Below are 22,084 nucleotides of genomic sequence, written 5' to 3' on the forward strand. Positions count from 1 at the left end.
TATGTCCTCCAACTATGTCCTCCTACTATGTCCTCCAACTATGTCCTCCTACTATGTCCTCCAACTATGTCCTCCTACTATGTCCTCCAACTATGCCATTGGAGAATGAAGGAATTGATGGATGGATGAATGAATGAATGGTTTAATTAATGGATGGATGGGTTAATGAACGAATGAATGAATTGATGGATGGATGAATGGATGGATTAATTAATTAATGGATGGATTCATTAATTAATGGATGTATGTATGGATGGATGGATGGATGGGTGAATAACTGACTGAATGGGCTTGCGAGCTAGCGAATAAACCACGGAACGAACTCATTCTAATAAACAGAGGAATGAATGTCTGAGTGYTACAGAGTATGGATGCTGTCGTCCTCAGGTCTTCATTCCAAGTGTTAAACTGGACTTTAGCCATGTCCAGTCTAAGTGTGGCTCCCTGGACAAAATCCAGTACGCACCCACCGGGGGAAACGTGAGTGTCTCAACACAGTGTGTTTACACACCCTGCTCTAACCAACCGCTCACTCACTAACCAACAGGCATGGATCATAGTGAATTGTGGTATCACTGTGACAGTGTTTTCTATGGATGGTGAATGGTGGTGAATCATGGTATCACTGTGACAGTGTTTTCTATTGCTTTGCTTTGTGTCTTGATTAATAAAGACATGGCGATTTGGCTTTTTAATCACATTCCTTACTCAGTTTTCAGTTTAGTCTTGGCACAAAGCACAGCTACCTAACCTCGTAGTGGTTTTCAGTACAGTACCCTGTCTGTGCATACAGGGTCATCAAAAACTATCCTAAAATAGTATTTTAACATAGTCCTTTCAATAGTCGTTTAACATAGTAATTTACCATAGAGTTTTAACTGTATGTATCCTGTCACACCAGCCAGAGACGTCACTCAAAGGACATCTGGCCCACCCACCTATTGTTCATCTAGCATCATGGACTGTATCAAAATAAACACTGAAGATCAATTAAAACACCTGTTCTCTGACTTGTCACTTAGCACTGGTGTTATCTGTGATGTAATCAATAGCCACATTCCAGAAGGTCTGCAAAGCTGACATCTACCCAGGCGTAGTGAAATTTGGTTCTGACTGCTTTGCAGATTGTCTGGAACATGGCCAATGTGTTTAGTGCTTGTTGTTGTGTTAGTGTCTGCTTTGATGCTCTAGATTGACTGGTTTCAGTTGATTGTGTTCGTCGGCTTGATGTCAGTGTCTGTCTGGTGTGATGTCAGTGGTCGTTCGGTGTGATGTCAGTGTCATCTGGTGTGATGTCAGTGTCGTCTTGGTGTGATGTCAGTGTCGTCTGGTGTGATGTCAGTTCGTCTGGGTGATGCTAGTGTCATCTGGTTGATGTCAGTGTCGTCTGGTGTGATGTCAGTGTCGTCTGGTGTGATGTCAGTGTCGTAGTGTGTGATGTCAGTGACGTCTGGTGTGATGTCAGTGTCGTCTGGTGTGATGTCAGTGTCGTCTGGTGTGATGTCAGTGTCATCTGGTGTATGTCAGTGTCATCTGGTGTGATGTCAGTGTCGTCTGTGTGATGTCAGTGTCATCTGGTGTGATGTCAGTGTCGTCGTCGTGTGATGTCAGTTCCGTCTGGTGTGATGTCAGTGGTCGTAGTGTGTGATGTCAGTGTCGTCTGGTGTATGTCAGTGTCGTCTGTGTGATGTCAGTGTCGTAGTGTGATTCAGTCGTTGGTGTGATGTCAGTGTCGTCTGGTGTGATGTCAGTGTCGTAGTGTGTGAGTGCAGTGTCGTCTGGTGTGATGTCAGTGTCGTCTGGTGTGATGTCAGTGTCGTCTGGTGTGTAGTCAGTTCCGTCTGGTGTGATGTCAGTGTCATCTTGTGTGATGTCAGTGTCGTCTCTTGTGTGATGTCAGTGTCATGTTGTGTGATGTCAGTGATGTCTTGTGTGATGTCAGTGTCGTAGTGTGTGATGTCAGTGTCGTCTGGTGTGATGTCAGTGTCGTCTGGTGTGATGTCAGTGTCATCTTGTGTGATGTCAGTGTCGTCTTGTGTGATGTCAGTGTCATCTTGGGTGATGTCAGTGTCAGTTGTGGATGTCAGTGACGTATTGTATGTCTACCAACTGTCTCTATTGATTAGGTGTTACAGTGGTTTTGTAGTGATGTCTACCAACTGTCTCATTGAGTGAGGTGGTTTACAGTGGTTTTGTAGTGATCGCTATTCTTCAGGCAGTTTGTTTCACAGATTGATGATGGCATTAATCTGTTGAGTGCTACTTTCTGTTCTTCCTTAAATGTATGCATTTTTATTCATAATCTTTCATTGAAGATAAATAGGATACCGTAAATGATGGTAAATTCGCATAATTTCAAGGTATCTCTACCCCTTCAGATGTAAAATGTGTCAGTCCCTTCCCTCAGTGCGTAATAAGACAGTGTCTGAATGCACCTCTCGCAGTCCACATCACCACCAGAAGATAGACCTGAGCCACATCACCTCTAAATGTGGATCAATGTCCAACATCCGTCACCGGCCAGGTAATCAGCACTTTTTAGTTGATCATTAAATTGATGATTACTAATAGAGAGAGTATTCAAATCTTTGGTGATATTTACAGGGCTATAAAGAACAATACATTTCTAGTTACACTAGAAATAATGACAAGCTTATCTTACTAGACAAGTCACTAACTGTAGTTTAATTACAACGAAGTTAATCCTACAGGCATTTTGTCTTGTAGTTACATTGCACCTACCTTTCTGTTATGTGAGTATCGATTCATTCATATTCTTTACTCTCTCTTCTCCTCTCTCCTCCTCTTCTGTTCTTCTCCTCTCTCCTCTCTTTTCTCTTCTCCTCTCTCTTCTCCTCTCTTCTTCTCTTCTTAACCTCTCTCCTCCTCTATTCTCCTCGCTTCCTTCCCTTCTCTTCTTCTCCTCTCTCCTGTTCTTTTCCTCTCCTCCTCCTCCTCTATTCCTCTTCTCTCTCCCTCCTCTCTACATCTCCTACAGGGGGTGGTAACGTGCGTATTGAGAGTGTGAAGCTGGACTTCAAGGACAAGGCCGAGGCCAAAGTGGCTCACTGGCCAACGCCAGTCACACCCCTGGGGGAGGACAAATCATGGTGAGACAGTCTACAGTAAAAGGACAGTACAGGGTCATGTTCATTAGGCACCAAACAGAAGAAAACGGACTGAAACAGGAGGGACTACCTGGACTTTTCCAATAAGAAACTCATTTTCGTTGGCGATTGCAAAATGTTTTAAAACATGTTCAGTTGCGTGCCCTAATGGACATGGCTCAGGTTTACATGGCTTAGTTGTAGAGATGGCTTAGTGGTTTAGAGCATGGTGGCACAGCAAGGTTGTGGGTTTGATTCCAACATGGCCATGGTTAACCCTCTCCCCTCTCTCTCTCTCTCTCTCTCTCTCGGTCTCTCTCTCTCTGTCTCTCTCAGATCGAGAGCCACAAGCTGACGTTCCGTGACACGGCCAAGGCGCGCGTGGACCACGGGGCCAAGACGTGGGGCAGACGTTATCACCCTGTCCCCAGGTGGCACGGGGGGCACATCCCCCCACCGTCTCAGCAACGTGTCATCCACGGGCAGCCTCAACCTCCTGGACTGCCCCCAGCTGTCCACRCTGGCCCAGGACGTCACCATGGCCCTGGCCAAGCAAGGCTTATGAGCCTCCTGCCTCCTCCATCGCCCCTGGTTCCTGGTCCTCCATCTCYCCCTGGACCTCCTGGATCCCTTGGACCCCCTGGTCTTAACATCCCCCTTTAACATTTCTCCGTCGGCCCTCCACTGCAACAACCCGTCCCCCAAGATAAGAAACCAGACGACTGTGATCAGAGTATCAGAGTCCATCTTCCATCATTCCACTCCCCCTCTCGCTCCTCCATAGGAAAACATGCTATTTAAACTACCACCACCAGGGGGATTTTAATGACTGACTCTAGGATGTATGTTCTTCTTCTTTCTGTTCTAAGGGATGTGCCCGACTCTGCTAGGGTGTGTTGTGTTGTTCTTTTGGCTTCTTTTCATTCCATGTTGAACTTTCTTTGGGACAGTACTGTAGATGGCCAGTGTGCTAACTAGCTAAGGTATTGAAACAGGTACAGGGATAGTGTTGATAGGGTTATCGGTTATCTAAGACTTTACAGTGATTCTTATTGTGTGGCAATGATCTCAAAGACATTCCATTTGACCTGGGATATTAAGGGGCCCAGACTGGTTTCATTCCCAACATACACTATATATACAAAAGTATGTGGACACCCCTTCAAGTTAGTGGATTCGGCTATTTCAGCCATACCCATTGCTGACAGGTGTATAAAATTGAGCACACAGCCATGCAATCTCCATAGACAAACATTGGCAGTAGAATGGCCTTACTGAAGAGCTCAGTGACTTATAACATGGCACCGTCATAGGATGCTACCTTTCCAACAAGTCAGTTTGTCAAATTTCTGCAATGCCAGAGCTGCCCCGGGCAATTGTAAGTGCTGTTATTGKAAAGTGGAAATGTCTAGGAGCAACAATGTCTCAGCCGCGAAGTGGTAGACCACACAAGTGCACAGAACGGGACCACCAAGTGCTGAAGAGTGTAGCGTGTTAAAATCGTCTGTCCTCGGTTGCAACACTCACTACCGAGTTCCAAACTGCCTCTGGGAGCAACTTCAGCACAAGAACTGTTCATCGGGGGCTTCATGAAATGGGTTTCCATGGCCGAGCAACCGCACACAAACCTAAGAGCACCATGCTCAATGCCAAGAGTCTGCTGGAGTGGTGTAACGCTCGCCGCCATTGGACTATGGAGCAGTGGAAATGTGTTCTCTGGAGTGATGAATCACGCTTCGTCATCTGGCAGTCCGATGGACCAATCTGGGTTTGGCGGATGCCAGGAGAATGCTACCTTCCCCAATGCACAGTGCCAACAGTAAAGTTTGGTGGATAATGGTCTGGGGCTGTTTTTCATGGTTCGGGCTAGGCCCCTTAGTTTTAGTGAAGGGAAATCATGACACTACAGTATACAATGACATTCTAGACAATTCTGTGTCCAACTTTGTGGCAASAGTTTGGGGAAGGCCCTTTCCCGTTTCAGCATGACAATGCCCCTGTGCACAAAGCGAGGTCCATACAGAAATGGTTTGTTGAGATCGGTGTGGAAGAACTTGACTGGTCTGCACAGAGCCCTGACCTCAAACCCATCGAACAACTTTGGATGGATTGGAACGCCAACTGCGAGCCAGGACTAATCGCCCAATATCAGTGCCCGACCTCACTAATGCTCATGGCCGAATGGAAGAAAGTCCCCGCAGCAATGTACCAACATCTAGTGGAAAGCCTTCCCAGAAGAGTGGATGGCTGTTATAGCAGCAAAGGAGGGACCACATCTAGATTTGATGTCATTTTAGGTGAACATTTAAAAAAAGAGGTTAATGGCCATGATTTGTGAATGAGATGTTCCGATGAGGCAGCTGTCCACATACTTTTGATCATGCAGTGTATATGATCCAGTATCCCAGGTCCTGTATGTGTCTCGTAGACAGGAGGCTGTTACGTTTGTGAACAACAATTAATCTACAACACAACACAATTCAATACAAAACGTTACAACTGTAACGGTAAGAAATGGCTGTTCAGACAAGCTTGTTTCAAATCATTGGCAGAAAATGTGATGTTTTCTATTAGAATTGATTTTGTTTTAGTCATGTGACTATATGACTTCATGATGTCATTTGCTGAATTATTGGACAAAATGTGGTTTTGTTGAGTTTTTTAAAATCTCATTAATAGTGCAAATGGTAGTGTTGATGTCACGGTGGCTGAACTAGCACATGCTGTGGCTACACATTGCAGTCATGTCAAGTTACAATGCTATAAAATCCTAGCTTTCCAATAGACCTCTTCCACAAGCCGTCAGGCTGCTTTTCTGCTTCAGTGATGTGAGCATTCATTTTACATACAGTAGCTCTGTGATTTTYACGAAACAGTCGCTATTATGCTGATGTGACAAAAGCCAGTGAGTGACCTAATAGCACAGAGTTATAGACATAAAAGATCTAGAGAGTGAACACTGTAGCTAGGGACTATACTGTGTCTATTCAGTGAACACAGACTATAACCGCTTTGTACCAGCCTTAGACTAACACGTTTGCTTCCAATAAGCCTTTCTCCTACGTTTAGAGTAGCAAGAACATGGACCTTGAATGAGCTAAGGGCCTGCAGTCGCTTGTGTAACTACGCGGAAAGTGTCTGAAGCTTTATATTTAAATAAACATTCCATGAAAATAGCAGCTATGGTGTACACTGTGAAAATGTCCCGGTCGGATCGTACGGACGGGACTTTCTAAGGAAAGTAGGTTCAAGTAATGAAGGGATGTAGTGGAAGGAAAAGGAAGTCGTTCTCAACTTGTACGTGTTTGATAAAAATGTTCTAGCTTATTTTTATCTGTCGCCGTTTGTGATACCCTCCCTCCCACCCCCAATTTMCACATGTTGGTTACCCTTCAGTGTTTTTCTCAAACCCGTTCTTCCCTCTTCCTCCCACAACCCTTTGCCTGTTTAAGTGTATTTAAAGAGACCATGTAGATGTGCACACTTTCCAATGTTTGAAACAATGCTGTTGACAAAACACAGAATAATAACAACAGGAATAAAATAATAAAATGAATTAAATACATTCGTTTGAAACATTTTCTGGATCTTCCCAAAAAGAACGAGCTGTTTTTAAAATGCTGTCATAAATGTGTCTGCTTTATGTTATTGGGACTGTGAGGGCTAGATTGCATGCTACTGAGAGAATGACAGACAGAGAGAGAGAGAGAGAGAGAGAGAGAGGACAGGGAAGAGATTATGTAAAGGGTAATTCATGTAATTTGGGAAGGCTAACTGCATGCAACAGCTGTTGTTGTGCCAAAAGGTTGTGCCCATCAGAACACTGTCGTGTTTTTATTTTATTAGATGCCTATTAGATGCCTTTAATAGATGCCTTTAATAGATGGTGTAGGTTCTGGTCGTCTACACGCCCCACAGCGCTGTACAGCCAACCAATAATCGTAATTGTGTGAATATCACTAGAAGGTATTTGTGGGTTATTTTATTCCCCTTTAGTGACGTGTCATACCATGAMATKTTAATGTAATCAAAACAGGGATGGGTTTTATTTCAAGGTAATTGAACAACCTGTTGATRTTATTCATATGGGGATAGATTAAATATGTGTGGAGAAATACTCCAGCCTGAATGTGCCGCATGTTGTGTGTAAACCGATTCTGCTTTTATATTGGTGCTTTTCCTCGTCGTTTAGCCTACTGTTCCCAGGAGCCGACCTGATCATACTTATGTTGTTAAGGAAAACCTCTGTTCTTACTTCCTAGTAGTCGTACTGCGTTTTTACAGCAGCCCCCCCCCCCCCTCGCTGTGTGATAAATCACTCTGCCGTTCCCCGCTGCCGCTGCTCCGAAGGTGGTGCTGAAACCATATAGATCTCGCTCTGTTACCTCTACCACCGCCGACATTTGCAGCCATTTTACACAAGCCGAACGGAATCATGTCGTGAGGSATCACATCACCTGGGACGACCGGACCCAGCTACGTTTGGACCGCGACAAGTCGACAAGATGGTGAAGCGGAAAAGCCTGGACGAGACCGACACGGAGTGCGGCAAGGGTATACCGTTCCCGATCCAGACCTTCTTATGGAGGCAGACCAGGTTAGTGTCGTGACAGCCATTGATAACAGGTGTTTGTCGCTGCTCAGAATATACGGGGGTGAGATTATATGTCAACCAAGCTAACTCGCTCCCTTAGGTTATAAATTAAAACATGTGTTACATCTGTATAGAAGGTTTTTATGTGAGTGTCAATCATTTTACTCCTTGTACACCCATTGACAGGGTTGTCATATCTGGCTATGCGTCAGTTCATTTGGTTAGGCTATTGTAGCCTATTCAATACATCCAAACATACAACAAAATGAAAAGAAAAAACCCCTGAGAAAAACAGATAGTTCTCGTTCTAGAGGGGGGGGGGGGGGGGCAGGCTAAGATGTCACACCTGTAGACATGGTTGGGAAAAGGTGAAGGTGATTGCCTTATCATGCATCCGCTGTAACCTACGGCTGAAGCCAGCTGACATGTATACTGTATGCTCACTGTTATTTCTAGAGCAAGGGCTAGGCTATGAGCGGTATAAACGATCATATTTTATCATTTGGATGACACCACTGGCCGCTTGCACGAAGACGTTTGGCGGTCTAGCTCCAACATTTGCGTCACAGCCTATTCAATTTACCCTATGTAGCTAATGATATTATTTTCAAACAATGATGTAATGGAAATTAAACACGCCCCAATGTTTTCATGATTGCAGCGCGTTTCTGAGGCCGAAGTTGGGGAAACAATACGAGGCATCTTGTGTGGTAAGCCATTTTCTCAATGCAATAGTTATGATTACAATGAATCATCGCTCCGCTTCTCCCGCGGCCTCACCGCACCGGCGAATTAGGGGAGCATTTTCCAATTGCATTTAGCGGATTGGAGTTTGTTCTGTTCTATTCTGTACCTTGCCCGTTTGGTTAAACTGTTATTACTATGAATTGTAGCTAGTTCAAACTCATCTTTATATTGAATCTATACATTGTAATAACACGTCTTTGAGTGTATGACCAAATAGTAAATTGGGCAATAACTCAGGCTTGCTGCTTTCACCAAGGCATATTACTTTGCTTGAGGACACATATGGGCCACATCCACTGGCATTCAATGGCCCTTCAGTTTCTGGCTCAGAGTCTCACTGGCCCATGTTCATGAAGCATTTCCAAGTAGGAGTGCTGATCTAGGATCAGGTTTACCTTTTACATAATAACAAATAGGATTACATGGACAGGGGGACCTGATCCCAGATCAGCACTCCTACTCGGAGACATTTAATGAATACGGGCCACTGTGTCTCTCTCCTAGTCCTTTGAGCGGGTGCTGGTGGAGAACAAGCTCCACGGGCTCTCCCCGGTGCTGTCCGAGGCCATCCAGAGCATCTCTCGCTGGGAGCTGGTCCAGGCCGCCCTGCCCCACGTGCTCCACTGCACCGCCATCCTGCTCTCTAACAGGAACAAGCTGGGTAATCACACACACACACACATGGACGCAGACACGCACATGCATGCACATGTATACAGTAATACACACACACATACAGTAATACACACACACATACAGTAATACACATACAGTAATACACACACAGACACGCATACAATAATACAGACTGGCATACAGTAATACAGACACGAATACATGCATACAGTAATACAGACACGCATACAGTAATACAGACATGCATACAGTAATACAGACACGCATACAATAATACAGACTGGCATACAGTAATAGAGACACGAATACACGCATACAGTAATACAGACACGCATACAGTAATACAGACACGCATACAGTAATTCACACACACACAGACATACACACATAGACAGGAATACAGTAATAACCACCCCCCCCCCCCCATCCCACCCACACACACCCATGTATCCCATCACACCAATCAAACACTTATCTCTGACCCAGGGATGTCAAACTTTGCCAACTCTGCCAACCCGGATGTTCTAGCCGTGTCTGAATCCTGGCTTAGGAAGACCACACAAAAATTCTGACATTTTCATCCCTAACTACAACATTTCAGACAAGATAGAACGGCCAAAGGGGGGTGTTGCAATCTACTGCAAAGATAGCTGCAGAGTTCTGTCCTACTATCCAGGTCTGTACCCAAACAATTTGAACTTCTACTTTTAAAAATCCACCTCTCTAAAAACAAGTCTCTCACCGTGCCGCCTGCTATAGACACCCTCTGCCCCCAGCTGTGCTCTGGACACCATATGTGAACTGATTGCCCCCATCTATCTTCAGAGCTCGTGCTGCTAGGCGACCTAAATGGAACATGCTTACACCCCAGCCATCCTACAATCTAAGCTAGATGCCCTCAATCTCACACAAATTATCATGAACCTACCAGGTACCCACCCAAAACCGTAAACACGGTCATAGATATCACCTAACCAACTTGCCCTCTAAATACACCTCTGCTGTTTTCAACCAAGATCTCAGCGATCACTGCCTCATTGCCTGCATCCGTAATGGGTCAGCGGTCAAACGACCTCCACTCATCACTGTCAAACGCTCCCTGAAAACTTCACGAGCAGGCCTTTCTAATCGACCTGCCGGGTATCCTGGAAGGATATTGATCTCATCCCGTCAGTAGAGGATGCCTGTTTTTTTTTTTTTAAATGCCTTCCTCACCATCTTAAATAGCATGCCCCATTCAAGAAATTTAGAACCAGGACAGATATAGCCCTTGGTTCTCTCCAGACCTGACTGCCCTTAACCACACAAAAACATCCTATGGCGTTCTGCATTAGCATCGAACAGCCCCAGTGATATGCAACTTTTCAGGGAAGCTAGAAACCAATATACACAGGCCGTTGAAAAGCCAAGGCTAGCTTTTTCAAGCAGAAATTTGCTTCCTGCAACACAAACTCAAAAAAGTTCTGGGACACTGTAAAGTCCATGGAGAATAAGAACATCTCCTCCCAGCTGCCCACTGCACTGAAGATAGGAAACACTGTCACCACCGATAAATCCACTATAATTGAGAATTTCAATAAGCATTTTCTACGGCTGCCATGCTTTCCACCTGGCTACCCTACCTCGGTCAACAGCACTGCACCCACCACAGCTACTCGCCCAAGACTTCCCCATTTCACCTCCCAAATCCAGTCAGCTGATCTTCTGAAAGAGCTGCAAATCTGGACCCCTACAAATCAGCCGGGCTAGATAATCTGGACCCTTTCTTTCTAAAATATCTGCTGAAATTGTTGCCACCCCTATTACTGCCTGTTCAACCTCTCTTTCGTGTCGTCTGAGATTCCCAAAGATTGGAAAGCAGCTGCGGTCATCCCCCTCTTCAAAGGGGGGGACACTCTTGACCCAAACTGCTACAGACCTATATCTATCCTACCCTGCCTTTCTAAGGTCTTCGAAAGCCAAGTCAACAAACAGATTACCGACCATTTCGAATCCACCATACCTTCTCTGCTATGCAATCTGTTTTCGAGCTGGTCATGGGTGCACCCTCAGCCACGCTCAAGGTCCTAACGATTTCTTACCGCCATCGATAAAAAACAAAACTGTGCAGCCGTATTCATTGACCTGGCCAAGGCTTTCGACTCTTTCAATCACCACACCCTCATCGGCAGCACTCGACAGCCTTGGTTTCTCAAATGATTGCCTCGCCTGGTTCACCAACTACTTCTCTGATAGAGTCAGTGTGTCAAATCGGAGGGTCTGTTGTCCGGGCCTCTGGCAGTCTCTATGGGGTGCCACAGGGTTCAATTCTTGGACCGACTCTCTTTCTCTGTATACATCAATGATGTCGCTCTTGCTGCTGTTGAGTCTCTGATCCACCTCTACGCAGACGACACCATTCTGTATACTTCTGGCCCTTCTTTGGACACTGTGTTAACAACCCTCCAGACGAGCTTCAATGCCATACAACTCTCCTTCCGTGGCCTCCAATTGCTCTTAATACAAGTATCTAAATGCATGCTCTTCAACCGATCGCTGCCTGCACCTGCCCGCTGTCCAACATCACTACTCTGGACGGCTCTGACTTAGAATATGTGGACAACTACAAATACCTAGGTGTCTGGTTAGACTGTAAACTCTCCTTCCAGACTCACATCAAACATCTCCAATCCAAAGTTAAATCTAGAATTGGCTTCCTATTCCGCAACAAAGCATCCTTCACTCATGCTGCCAAACATACCCTTGTAAAACTGACCATCCTACCAATCCTCAACTTCGGTGATGTCATTTACAAAATAACCTCCAATACCCTACTCAATAAATTGGATGCAGTCTATCACAGTGCCATCGTTTTGTCACCAAAGCCCCATATACTACCCACCACTGCGACCTGTACGCTCTCGTTGGCTGGCCCTCGCTTCATACTCGTCGCCAAACCCACTGGCTCCAGGTCATCTACAAGACCCTGCTGGTAAAGTCCCCCCTTATCTCAGCTCGCTGGTCACCATAGCAGCACCCACCTGTAGCACGCGCTCACGCAGGTATATCTCTCTGGTCACCCCCAAAACCAATTCTTCCTTTGGCCGCTTCTCCTTCCAGTTCTCTGCTGCCAATGACTGGCACGAACTACAAAAATCTCTGAAACTGAAAACACTTATCTCCCTCACTAGCTTTAAGCACCAGCTGTCAGAGCAGCTCACAGATTACTGCACCTGTACATAGCCCATCTTAATTTAGCCCAAACAACTACCTCTTTCCCTACTGTATTTATTTATTTATTTTGCTCCTTTGCACCCCATTATTTCTATCTCTACTTTGCACATTCTTCCACTGCAAATCAACCATTCCAGTGTTTTACTTGATATATTGTATTTATTGCCACCATGGCCTTTTTTTGCCTTCACCTCCCTTATCTCACCTCACTTGCTCACATTGTATATAGACTTATTTTTCTACTGTATTATTGACTGTATGTTTGTTTTACTCCATGTGTAACTCTGTGTTGTTGTATGTGTCGAACTGCTTTGCTTTATCTTGGCCAGGTCGCAATTGTAATTGAGAATTTGTTTCACTGGCCTACCTGGTTAAATAAAGGTGAATAAATAAATAAAAACTTATTTTGCCCCGCGGGCCATACTTAAACATCAAAATGTGTAAAAAAAAAGAGTCCTCTATCTGTCACTTTTGGAATTTTTTATGCTCCCTGACTGTCTAGCTTTCGTATCGATAACTGTTATCAAGCTGGACAGAGTGAAGAGACTATAAATGACTGTTATCAAGCTGGACAGAGTGAAGAGACTATAAATGACTGTTATCAAGCTGGACAGAGTGAAGAGACTGTACATGTAGGACCATTATAATTTCTACACAGTTTCGATTTGTTTTATTTGCTCCGCAAAGTATTCCCGGAAGTATTGCAATGTTGGGCCTCTGAGTTTAGAAACTCTGTGCAAACCACCAGTGGGCCGCATTGAACAGGCCATATGTTTGACACCCCTGCTCTGCCCCTCACCCCTAACCCCCCTCTAACCCAGGTCACCAGGACAAGCTGGGCGTGCGGAGACCAAGCTGCTCCATACCCTCCACTGGATGCTACTGGAGGCGGCCCAGGAGTGCAACCAGGAGCCCAGCCTGGGCCACGGATGGTCGGGGGGCAGAGCAGCTCAGCTTCCTCCAGCCAATGGGGATTGGGAACCAGGGTTCCCCGCCAGCCAGAGGTGGCCCAGGTCAGGCACCGGTTCTGGGTCGGAGCGCCACGCTGCAGCGGGTCCCTGGAGGAGGATGAGCCCGCCCGCACCAAGCTCTTCCACAAGAGCATGGCCACCGTGAGCTGTTTGTCTTCCTCTTTGCTCCCCTCATTCACCGCATCAAGGTACCTCTGATTCATCCTTCCTGCTGGACTTCCTGTTGATCTGTGTGTATAGATGCTGCGGTTGTGTTTCATGGCTCTGGGGAATGCTTTGGTTCCTACTGTGCGTGTGTGTGTGTGTGGTGTGTGGTGTGTGTATGTGTCTGTGTGTGTGTGTGTGTGTGTGTGTATGTGTCTGTGTGTGTGTGTGTTGTGTGGTGTGTATGTGTCTGTGTGTGTGTGTATGTAAACTATTTCGCTGTTCGTCTAGGAGTCTGATCTGACTTTCCGATTGGTCAGTGGTCTCATCATATGGCAGCCAATGTGGGAGCACCGGCAACCTGACGTCCCCGCCTTCTCTGCCCTCATCAAGCCTGTGAGGAACATTGTGACAGGTGAGACACCCAGAGGGACACCAAAGAAAGCATGTAGTACTGACTCTATGGATCATCTGAGTTCTACTCTGCTGTTTTACATGAGACATTAGTAATATCCACACCAAATACCATAGTAACAAAAGTGATATTTTTAGTTTATTCTACATAGAGTCTAGACCCTAAAAGGAATCTTCTGCTTTTCCATAGAGGTTCCTGGAACCGAAAAGGGTTCTTCAAAAGGACCTCTTATGGGGACAGCCAAAGAACCCTTTTGGAATCCTTTTTACTAAGAGTGCATTCTATTCTATTCCATTAGATTCTATTCTATTGATTATATTCTATTAGATTATATTCTATTAGATTTATTCTGTAAGCTACCACCTGTTTTGTCAACAGCCAAGAGGAACTCCCGGTGAACAACCAGTGTAGCCCCTGTGGGTCCAGAAACCAAGGCCCCATGGTGAGTGTTCGTCTCAGGCAGCAGTGGACTCCCCCCCCCCAGGGCCTCTGCTAATATTATTATCACTTGGACTCCTGAGTGGCGCAGCGGTCTAAGGCACTGCATCTCAGTGCAAGAGGTGTCACTACAGTCTCTGGTTCGAATCCAGGCTGTATCACATCCAGCCATGATTGGGAGTCCCATAGGACGGCGCACATTGGTCTAGCATTGTCTGGGTTTGGCCGGGGTAGGCCGTCATTGTAAATATAGCTTATTCTTAACTAACTTGCCTAGTTAAATAAAGGTTAAAAAAAAAATCCCCTTGCTGGTATGATCTCTGTGTGTGTGTAGCATCTGATTAGAAGAGACTAAAAGCCTCTTGACTGACAGGCTCTTATTTGCTCTGTCTGCAGGGTTCCAGGTGGTCTGTGAAACGACCCAATCAGATTCATCCTCCCCGGGGCTGGAGAGCAGGCTGTCGCCGCGGCAACTCAGTGGAGAGAGGTGGGCCGTCAACGCGACAGGCTCCACTCGACAAAGGGATCGCCAAGAAGAAGTAAGCCGTTATGAACTGTGCAGTTGATACAAAAACACACACACATGACTATGATACATGGAAAATGTGAACAGTAAGGAAACATTAAAGGGATTGGTACAGATACAGTGGCAAGAAAAAGTATGTGAACCCTTTGGAATTACCTGGACTTCTACATAAATTGGTCATAAAATTTGATCTGATCTTCATCTAAGTCACAACAATAGACAAACACAGTCTGCTTAACTAATACACACAAACAATTATACGTTTTCATGTCTTTATTGAACACACCGTGTAAACATTCACAGTACAGGGTGGGAAAATAACTGCTTGACCCTCCTTTGGCAGCAATAACCTCAACCAAACATTTTCTGTAGTTGTGTATCAGCCTGCACAACGGTCAGGAGGATTTGTGGATAATTCCTCTTTACAAAACTGTTTCAGTTCAGCAATATTCTTGGGATGTCTGGTGTGAAGCGCTCTCTTGAGGTCATGCCACAGCATCTCAATCGGGTTGAGGTCAGGACTCTGACTGGGCCACTTCAGAAGGCGTATTTTCTTCTGTTGAGCCATTCTGTTGTTGATTTACTTCTGTGTTTTGGGTCGTTGTCCTGTTGCATCACCCAACTTCTGTTGAGCTTCAATTGACAGACAGATCGCTTACATTATCCTGCAAAATGTCTTGATAAACTTGGGAATTCATTTTTCCGTCGATGATAGCAAGCTGTCCAGGCCCTGAGGCAGCAAAGCAGCCCCAAACCATGATGCTCCCTCCACCATATCATTACAGTTGGGATGAGGTTTTGATGTTGGTATGCTGTGCCTTTTTTTCTCCACACATAGTGTTGTGTGTTCCTTCCAAACAACTCAACTTAGTTTCATCTGTCCACAGAATATTTTGCCAGTAGCGCTGTGGAACATCCAGGTGCTATTTTGCGAACTTCAGACGTGCAGCAATGGTTTTTTTGGACAGCAGTGGCTTCTTCCGTCCTTGAACATCATTCTTGTTTAGTGTTTTAGTATTGTATACTCGTCAACAGAGATGTTAGCATGTTACAGAGATTTTTTTGTCTTTAGCTGACACTCTAGGATTCTTCTTAACCTCATTGAGCTTCTGCACTGTGCTCTTGCAGTCATCTTCGCAGGACGGCCACTCCTAGGAGAGTAGCAACAGTGCTGAACTTTCTCCATTTATAGACACTCTGTCTTACCGTAGACTGATGAACATCAAGGCTTTAGAAATACTTTTGTAACCCTTTCCAGCTTTTGTGTAATCGATGGTGATTGGCTAGCTAGTTAGCAGTGGTGTGCGCTAATAGCGTTTCAATCGGGTTTTGTCACTCGCTCTGAGACCTGAAGTAGTTGTTCCCCTTGCTCTGTAAGGGCCGTGTCTTTTGTGGCGATCTGTTCGAGGCATCGTTCACATCAAGCAATGCTTCTTGTGAATAGTAAACTCAAATTTTGTGAGTGTTTTTTATAGGGCAGGGCAGCTCTAACCAACATCTCCAATCTCGTCTCATTGATTGGGCTCCAGGTTAGCTGACTCCAATTAGCTTTTGGAGAAGTCATTAGCCTAGGGTTTCACATACTTTTTCCAACCTACACTGTGAATGTTTAAATTATGTATTCAATATAGACAAGAAAAATACAATAATTTGTGTGTTATTAGTTTAAACACACCGTGTTTGTCAGTTGTTGTGACTTCGATGAAGATCAGATCTGATTTTATGACCAATTTATGGAGAAATCCAGATAATTCCAAAGGGTTCACATACTTTTTCTTGCCACTGTATTTGTTGTTTGAATCCCAGATTGCCCCTTTAATGGAACTTTCATATCACATGCATGTGATATTGTATGAAGGTGAAGGCATTGCTGTCCAGCATAGTAGCCTGACTGACTGTAATGTTACTACTATACAGGACTAGTACATGTTGACCTTATAGCAGAAAGAACAAACTGGGTGCATTCATCTAGTTTAATGTTATATAATGTAGCCTGCAGCATCACCTGTTCCTCATAGCTTAGTATGGCTCAGTAGCTCACAGCACACACACACACACACACATGCACGCACGCACGCACGCACACACACACTCACACACACACACTCACACACACACACGAGTGCTCATTCAGAGGTTCCACTCCATCCCTTGTGTATTATGATCAGTATAATGAGTTACAACTTGTTCCTCTCAGCCTCCCAGGCAGACACCAGATATAGACAGAGACTGAAACAGATCTGTCTCTCCCTGTCTGCCTGCTCTTACCAATGAGACACCTTACCCAGGGTAATGATGCTAAACTAACATGGTGCATGTCTAATGCTGGCACTGCCAGTGTGTGTGTGTATGTTTGCATGTCTGATGCTGGCACTGCCAGTGTGTGTGTGTATGTGTGCATGTCTGATGCTGGCACTGCCAGTGTGTGTGTGTGTGCGTGCATGTCTAATGCTGGCACTTCCAGTCTCCAACTCTCTGTACCTTGGCCCAGAGCATCAGGCAGGCACATAATGGATAGACATTGATCTGCCCACTGCCCAAGCTGACCCTCAGACCCACTGCCCAAGCTGATCCTCAGACCCACTGCCCAAGCTGACCCTCAGACTCACTGCCCAACCTGACCTTCAGACCCAGTGCCCAATCGGTGCCCGCTTAGGGGGAAGAAGAATGATTTGGATTTAAATGATTTGGCATGCATCCAGTTAATGATGAATTCGTTTTAGGGTAAAACTGTGAGTGTTGAATATAAGAGTTTAAACAACAGGTTGGTCTAATCCTGGATGCTGATTGGTTAAAAGCGCATTCCAGCTGGTGTCTATTCCACAAGTTACCACCAGCTAAATCTATGACGTTAAAATGCCTATTTACTCTGTTCCATCTGACCGAGCAATCCACTGTTTAATCAGCCCAGCCAGACAATGTATAAACATGATCTCCACTGTAAAAAGCATAGACTAGCAATTGGTTTTCAATAGATGAGATTTGTATAAAACCTGCGGTCTGTCTCTCTGACATCCCCAGCTGTCTCATAGTAATGAACGTGTAGGGGTCGGGAGTAGGGACGAGACAAACAGGCAGGCAGCGTTTCTCAACTAGTCCAAATCATGAATCAGCATCATTTTTATGGATATATACAAATAAATGTAAATAGAAAAAATGTCAAATGAATGTAAGTGCAGCTAGTTTTCATTCTTTCCAGCTTCAGTTTGAAGTGATTGTGTTAGCTGTGCTGTTAGCTAGCTTCCCTGAACAACAGTGTCCTGACAAGAGAGCACATGTTCTATGCTGGAAGAAATCGCGCATCATTAGCTAATTCTTATGTATGTATCCAAATAAATTTAAGTAGAAAACAGCTTAAACAAATGCAAATGCAGCTACTTTTCTGTTATTCTGACTGCAATGTTTGACCTGACTGTAAGTTAGCCATAGTTGTTTAGCTAGCAAGCACGGGATAAGAATGTTGCCAGTCAGTATGGCAATAGAACATTTAGATCGAACGAACTGGGATAGATACAAAACAAAAATACTTTTGTTACGACTGGGTCATATCCTCCAAACGCCGGCTTCTCTGACATTATCACTCAAGTATGCCATAGAATTAGAAATTAGAATACTAGAATTGTCATGAACCTTCTTATGATGGGATAAAGATTAGCCATGTTGGTCAGGGAGTTAGTTGTTCAACCATGGTTTGCTAGTGCTGTGATAAGATATTGTGTTTGTGTAAAATAATGAATTTGAAGAATTTATCTGCACTGTATGTTTGTTAGCTAGATAGCCAGCCAGTTTAGAGGAATGATTCCATGAATGTCAAATTAAATGCCAATATGCCAACATTCCATTCAAACAACGCAGTCAATCCACAGCCAGACACTGGCTGAAATCAGTTGATGATACTGTAGGACTTAGACAAGTGGTAAATGCAACAAGTTCTGATATTGTATCATATAATAGCACTCTCAGATTTCCATGAAAGGAAACATTTAGACATTTATGGTCTGTTTACATATATCTTAGAGGCTATTTATACAGAACATTTGTATAAAACCCATATAAACTACATTTATAATTATATGACAATATTTTAGATTGACAATAATTCTATTACACAATTTCTGATATATCACATGYCTATTTCACTTTTATTCTCCTCCATCAGTAAAATCAAGATTATGTCTCTACTGCCATTCATTCCCATTAGACTGGGTTGGATTTCTCCCTGACCAATATGGCTGCCATTTTCACCCCATTATGGAACTTTGAGGGTTTATGACATCACCCCTCTAGTAATTTAATAGGATCTCTATGGTGTTTGCATTCAGTAATACAACACATTCAACCATAGGTTCCATCAGGGGCAGACTGGGACCATAAATCGACCCTGTCATTTCTAACACACCAGACAATTTTTTCCCTTGAGGCCCCCTGGGATAAAAATCGACCAGCCCATCTTGCATTTGCCCGAAATGCCATATGGCCAGTCCACCCGTGGTTGATTTAATGTGGATATTGGGTATGGAGAATGAGAGAGATGTGTCCCAGCCATCCTCACCTTAATGCATTGTGACAGCAGAGTGAAACGATCCATCTCTCTTCATGAGATTCACGTTTATAGGACTTCCAGCTGTGAATCTAAATAAGCTCTCTCCCCTGATTAATACCACTGACGTACAGCTCCGGTGTTGCCATGCACTCCAATCACTCCTTTCCACTGTGATGCGATGCTGATGCAGTTTCCATGGCAACCCCTGCTGTAATGGAGGGAGTCCAGGTTGGGCAGTGTCTCTCCTGGGGGTGGGTGTATGTACGTCACTCAGTCGCCACAGCAACCTCTCCACAACACCAACCGAAAGCTTTGAGTGTGCGTGTGTCGGTTAGACAGTGTAACACGATACTGCTCCCGCATCCTGTACTCTGACATTGATTCTCCTAGTATTGACCGTCTCAACCCGACTCAGTTTAATAGTACAGCTAAGATGAAATGCTTTACCCTCCCTCCCTCCCTCCTCCCTCTCTCTGCTTTCACTACAGTATAAATCTCATTCTATCGTTGTGGTGCGGTGTAGCCCTGTATATCGGCTCCTTTGCCATGCACCAGGGCTGTATTCATAAGGCATCAAACGTAGCCAAAATAGATTGAAACAAGGAGGGGCTCCCTGAGCATGTCCAATAAGAAAAGCTAGTTTCGTGTCTCATTGTAAAATGTTTTTCTACATTGTGACTTAATAAATATGAGCCACCAGCCAGTGACCTTCATCTCGGCTGCTGAGCTAAAGTCTTATTGATAGTGGGCTCACGTAGGCTGAACATCCAGTCTCTAAATCTCCACAGAAACACATGCTGCAGGGCTTTGTTATTTAACACATAATACAGAGCCTTGTTATTTAACACATAATACAGAGCCTTGTTGTTTAACACATGCGACAGGGCCTTGTTGTTTAACACATAATACAGGGCCTTGTTGTTTAACACATAATACAGGGCCTTGTTGTTTAACACATAATACAGGGCCTTGTTGTTTAACACATAGTACAGGGCCTTGTTGTTTAACATATGCAACAGGGCCTTGTTGTTTAACACATGCTACAGGGCCTTGTTGTTTAACACATGCTACAGGGCCTTGTTGTTTCTGATAAATTTTTTACTATACTCCTAATAATTTTTGATTCTATAAGATTCCTTACTTATTCCATACGCCATTCATATTCTCCGTTAGTTTTGTGTGAGCAGAAGAGGGAGTAATACATTAATTGGATGTTTTTTAGACAGTTTTTTAGATCACCTTTGCTTTCATCCTAGCTGAATCAGAGGAGTTAGTCACCTTGCTCTCATTAGCTGAGTCAGAGGAGTTAGTCCCCTGCAGCAGCTGAACTCTGGGTCAGCTCATTAACTTCATGTTTGTCTGGTTGTTAGGAACGGTTGTTGCTTTAAATGTTTTGCAAAAGGTGCATAGATAAAGGGACTTTCTCATTCGAATGTAACCATTAGTTTAAAAGCCCTATAAAAGCCCTATACTTTAGCCCTACTTTCTAATGAAAGGATGTGGGTTGTATAGCATGGATGTGGTATGCATTGTTTTTGTGCAACGACAGTGAGCTTATTTGGCTATTAGGCAGTCTTAAAAGGCAGGGAAGAGAATGTGAGTTTGGTTGTGTGAATGAGTGTGAGTGTTGTGTGAATGAGTGTGTGTTTTTGGTTGTGTGAATGAGTGTGTGTTTGGTTGTGTGAATGAGTGTGAGTTTGGTTTGTGAATGAGTGTGATTGGTTGTTGAATGAGTGTGTGTTGGTTGTGTGAATGAGTGTGAGTTTGGTTGTGTGAATGAGTGTGAGTTTGGTTGTGTGAATGAGTGTGGTTTGGTTGTAATGCTGTGTGCCCGTGTCTTTCACTCAGAGTTGTGTGTTGTTGGTGTTTTAGGTAAGTTGACGCGGCGAGGGAGCTCAGACACGGCTGCAGACACAGACAACCTGAGTGCTAAACACTCACACTCCCATCACTCCCTGCTCGAGACATGCCAGACCACTCCAACAGCACGTGAGACAACCGTTCACGCCAAGGGGGAGGGTAAGAGTCTATACACCCAAACACTGTACGCCAAGGGGGAGGGTAAGAGTCTATACACCCACAACACCGTTCACACCAAGGGGGAGGGTAAATCTATACACCCACAACACCGTTCACGCCAAGGGGGAGGGTAAGAGTCTATAAACCACAACACCGTTCACCCAAGGGGGGGGTAAGAGTCTATACACCCACCAGCCGTTCACAACGCAAGGGGGAGGGTAAGAGTCTATACACCCCAACACCGTTCCACGCCAAGGGGGAGTAAGAGTCTATACACCACAACACCGTCACCAAGGGGAGGGTAAGAGTCTATACACCCACAACACCGTTCACACCACAGGGGATAAGAGTCTATACACCCACAACACCATTACACAGCCAAAGGGGAGGTAAGAGTCTATAACACCCACAACACCGTTCACGCCAAGGGGAGGGAAGTCTTATACACCCACAACACATACCAGCCAAGGGGGAGGGTAGAGTCTATACAACACACACAACACCGTACACACCAAGGGGGAGGGTAAGAGTCTATACACCCACAACACCGTCAGCCAGGGGAGTGTAAGAGTCTATACACCCACAACCGTACACACCAAGGGGGAGGGTTAGGTCTATACACCCACAACACCGTTCACACCAAGGGGGAGGGTAAGGTCTAATACCACCACAACACCGTTCACACCAAGGGGAGGGTAAGAGTCTATACACCCACAACACGCCGTTCACAT

The 22,084-nt window shown here is 44.8% G+C and overlaps 2 protein-coding genes, 1 long non-coding RNA gene and 1 pseudogene across 3 annotated transcripts in view; 3 read left to right on the forward strand and 1 right to left on the reverse strand.

Moving 5' to 3' along the window:
* Positions 1 to 309: 309 nt before the first annotated feature.
* Positions 310 to 6,672, forward strand: LOC112077895 (microtubule-associated protein tau; the record flags this gene model as incomplete). The annotated part of the gene is given in 6 exon segments (XM_070441867.1): positions 310 to 501; positions 2,464 to 2,524; positions 2,999 to 3,058; positions 3,061 to 3,110; positions 3,444 to 3,497; positions 3,499 to 6,672. Coding segments are annotated over 6 exon segments (591 nt in total), but the record flags the coding sequence as incomplete, so codon positions are not given.
* On the reverse strand, positions 1,973 to 2,200 carry LOC139026528 (uncharacterized). Its single transcript, XR_011478349.1, has 2 exons — positions 2,157 to 2,200; positions 1,973 to 2,109 (listed from the first exon to the last, which is right to left on the reverse strand). It is a non-coding gene; the product is annotated as an uncharacterized lncRNA (long non-coding RNA).
* Positions 6,673 to 7,455: 783 nt separating the features above from the next.
* LOC112077896 (protein unc-80 homolog) lies at positions 7,456 to 15,946 on the forward strand (annotated as a pseudogene).
* A 5,516-nt stretch (positions 15,947 to 21,462) lies between these two features.
* LOC112077897 (protein unc-80 homolog) overlaps positions 21,463 to 22,084 on the forward strand; it is a gene marked incomplete at its 3' end in the record, with an annotated part of 10,843 nt that continues 10,221 nt past the window's right edge. The window contains exon 1 of the mRNA XM_070441869.1: positions 21,463 to 21,483. The remainder of the gene's footprint in view (positions 21,484 to 22,084) is intronic.

Source organism: Salvelinus sp. IW2-2015, unplaced genomic scaffold (genome assembly GCF_002910315.2).
Source record: "Salvelinus sp. IW2-2015 unplaced genomic scaffold, ASM291031v2 Un_scaffold5029, whole genome shotgun sequence".
Taxonomy (NCBI): domain Eukaryota; kingdom Metazoa; phylum Chordata; class Actinopteri; order Salmoniformes; family Salmonidae; genus Salvelinus; species Salvelinus sp. IW2-2015.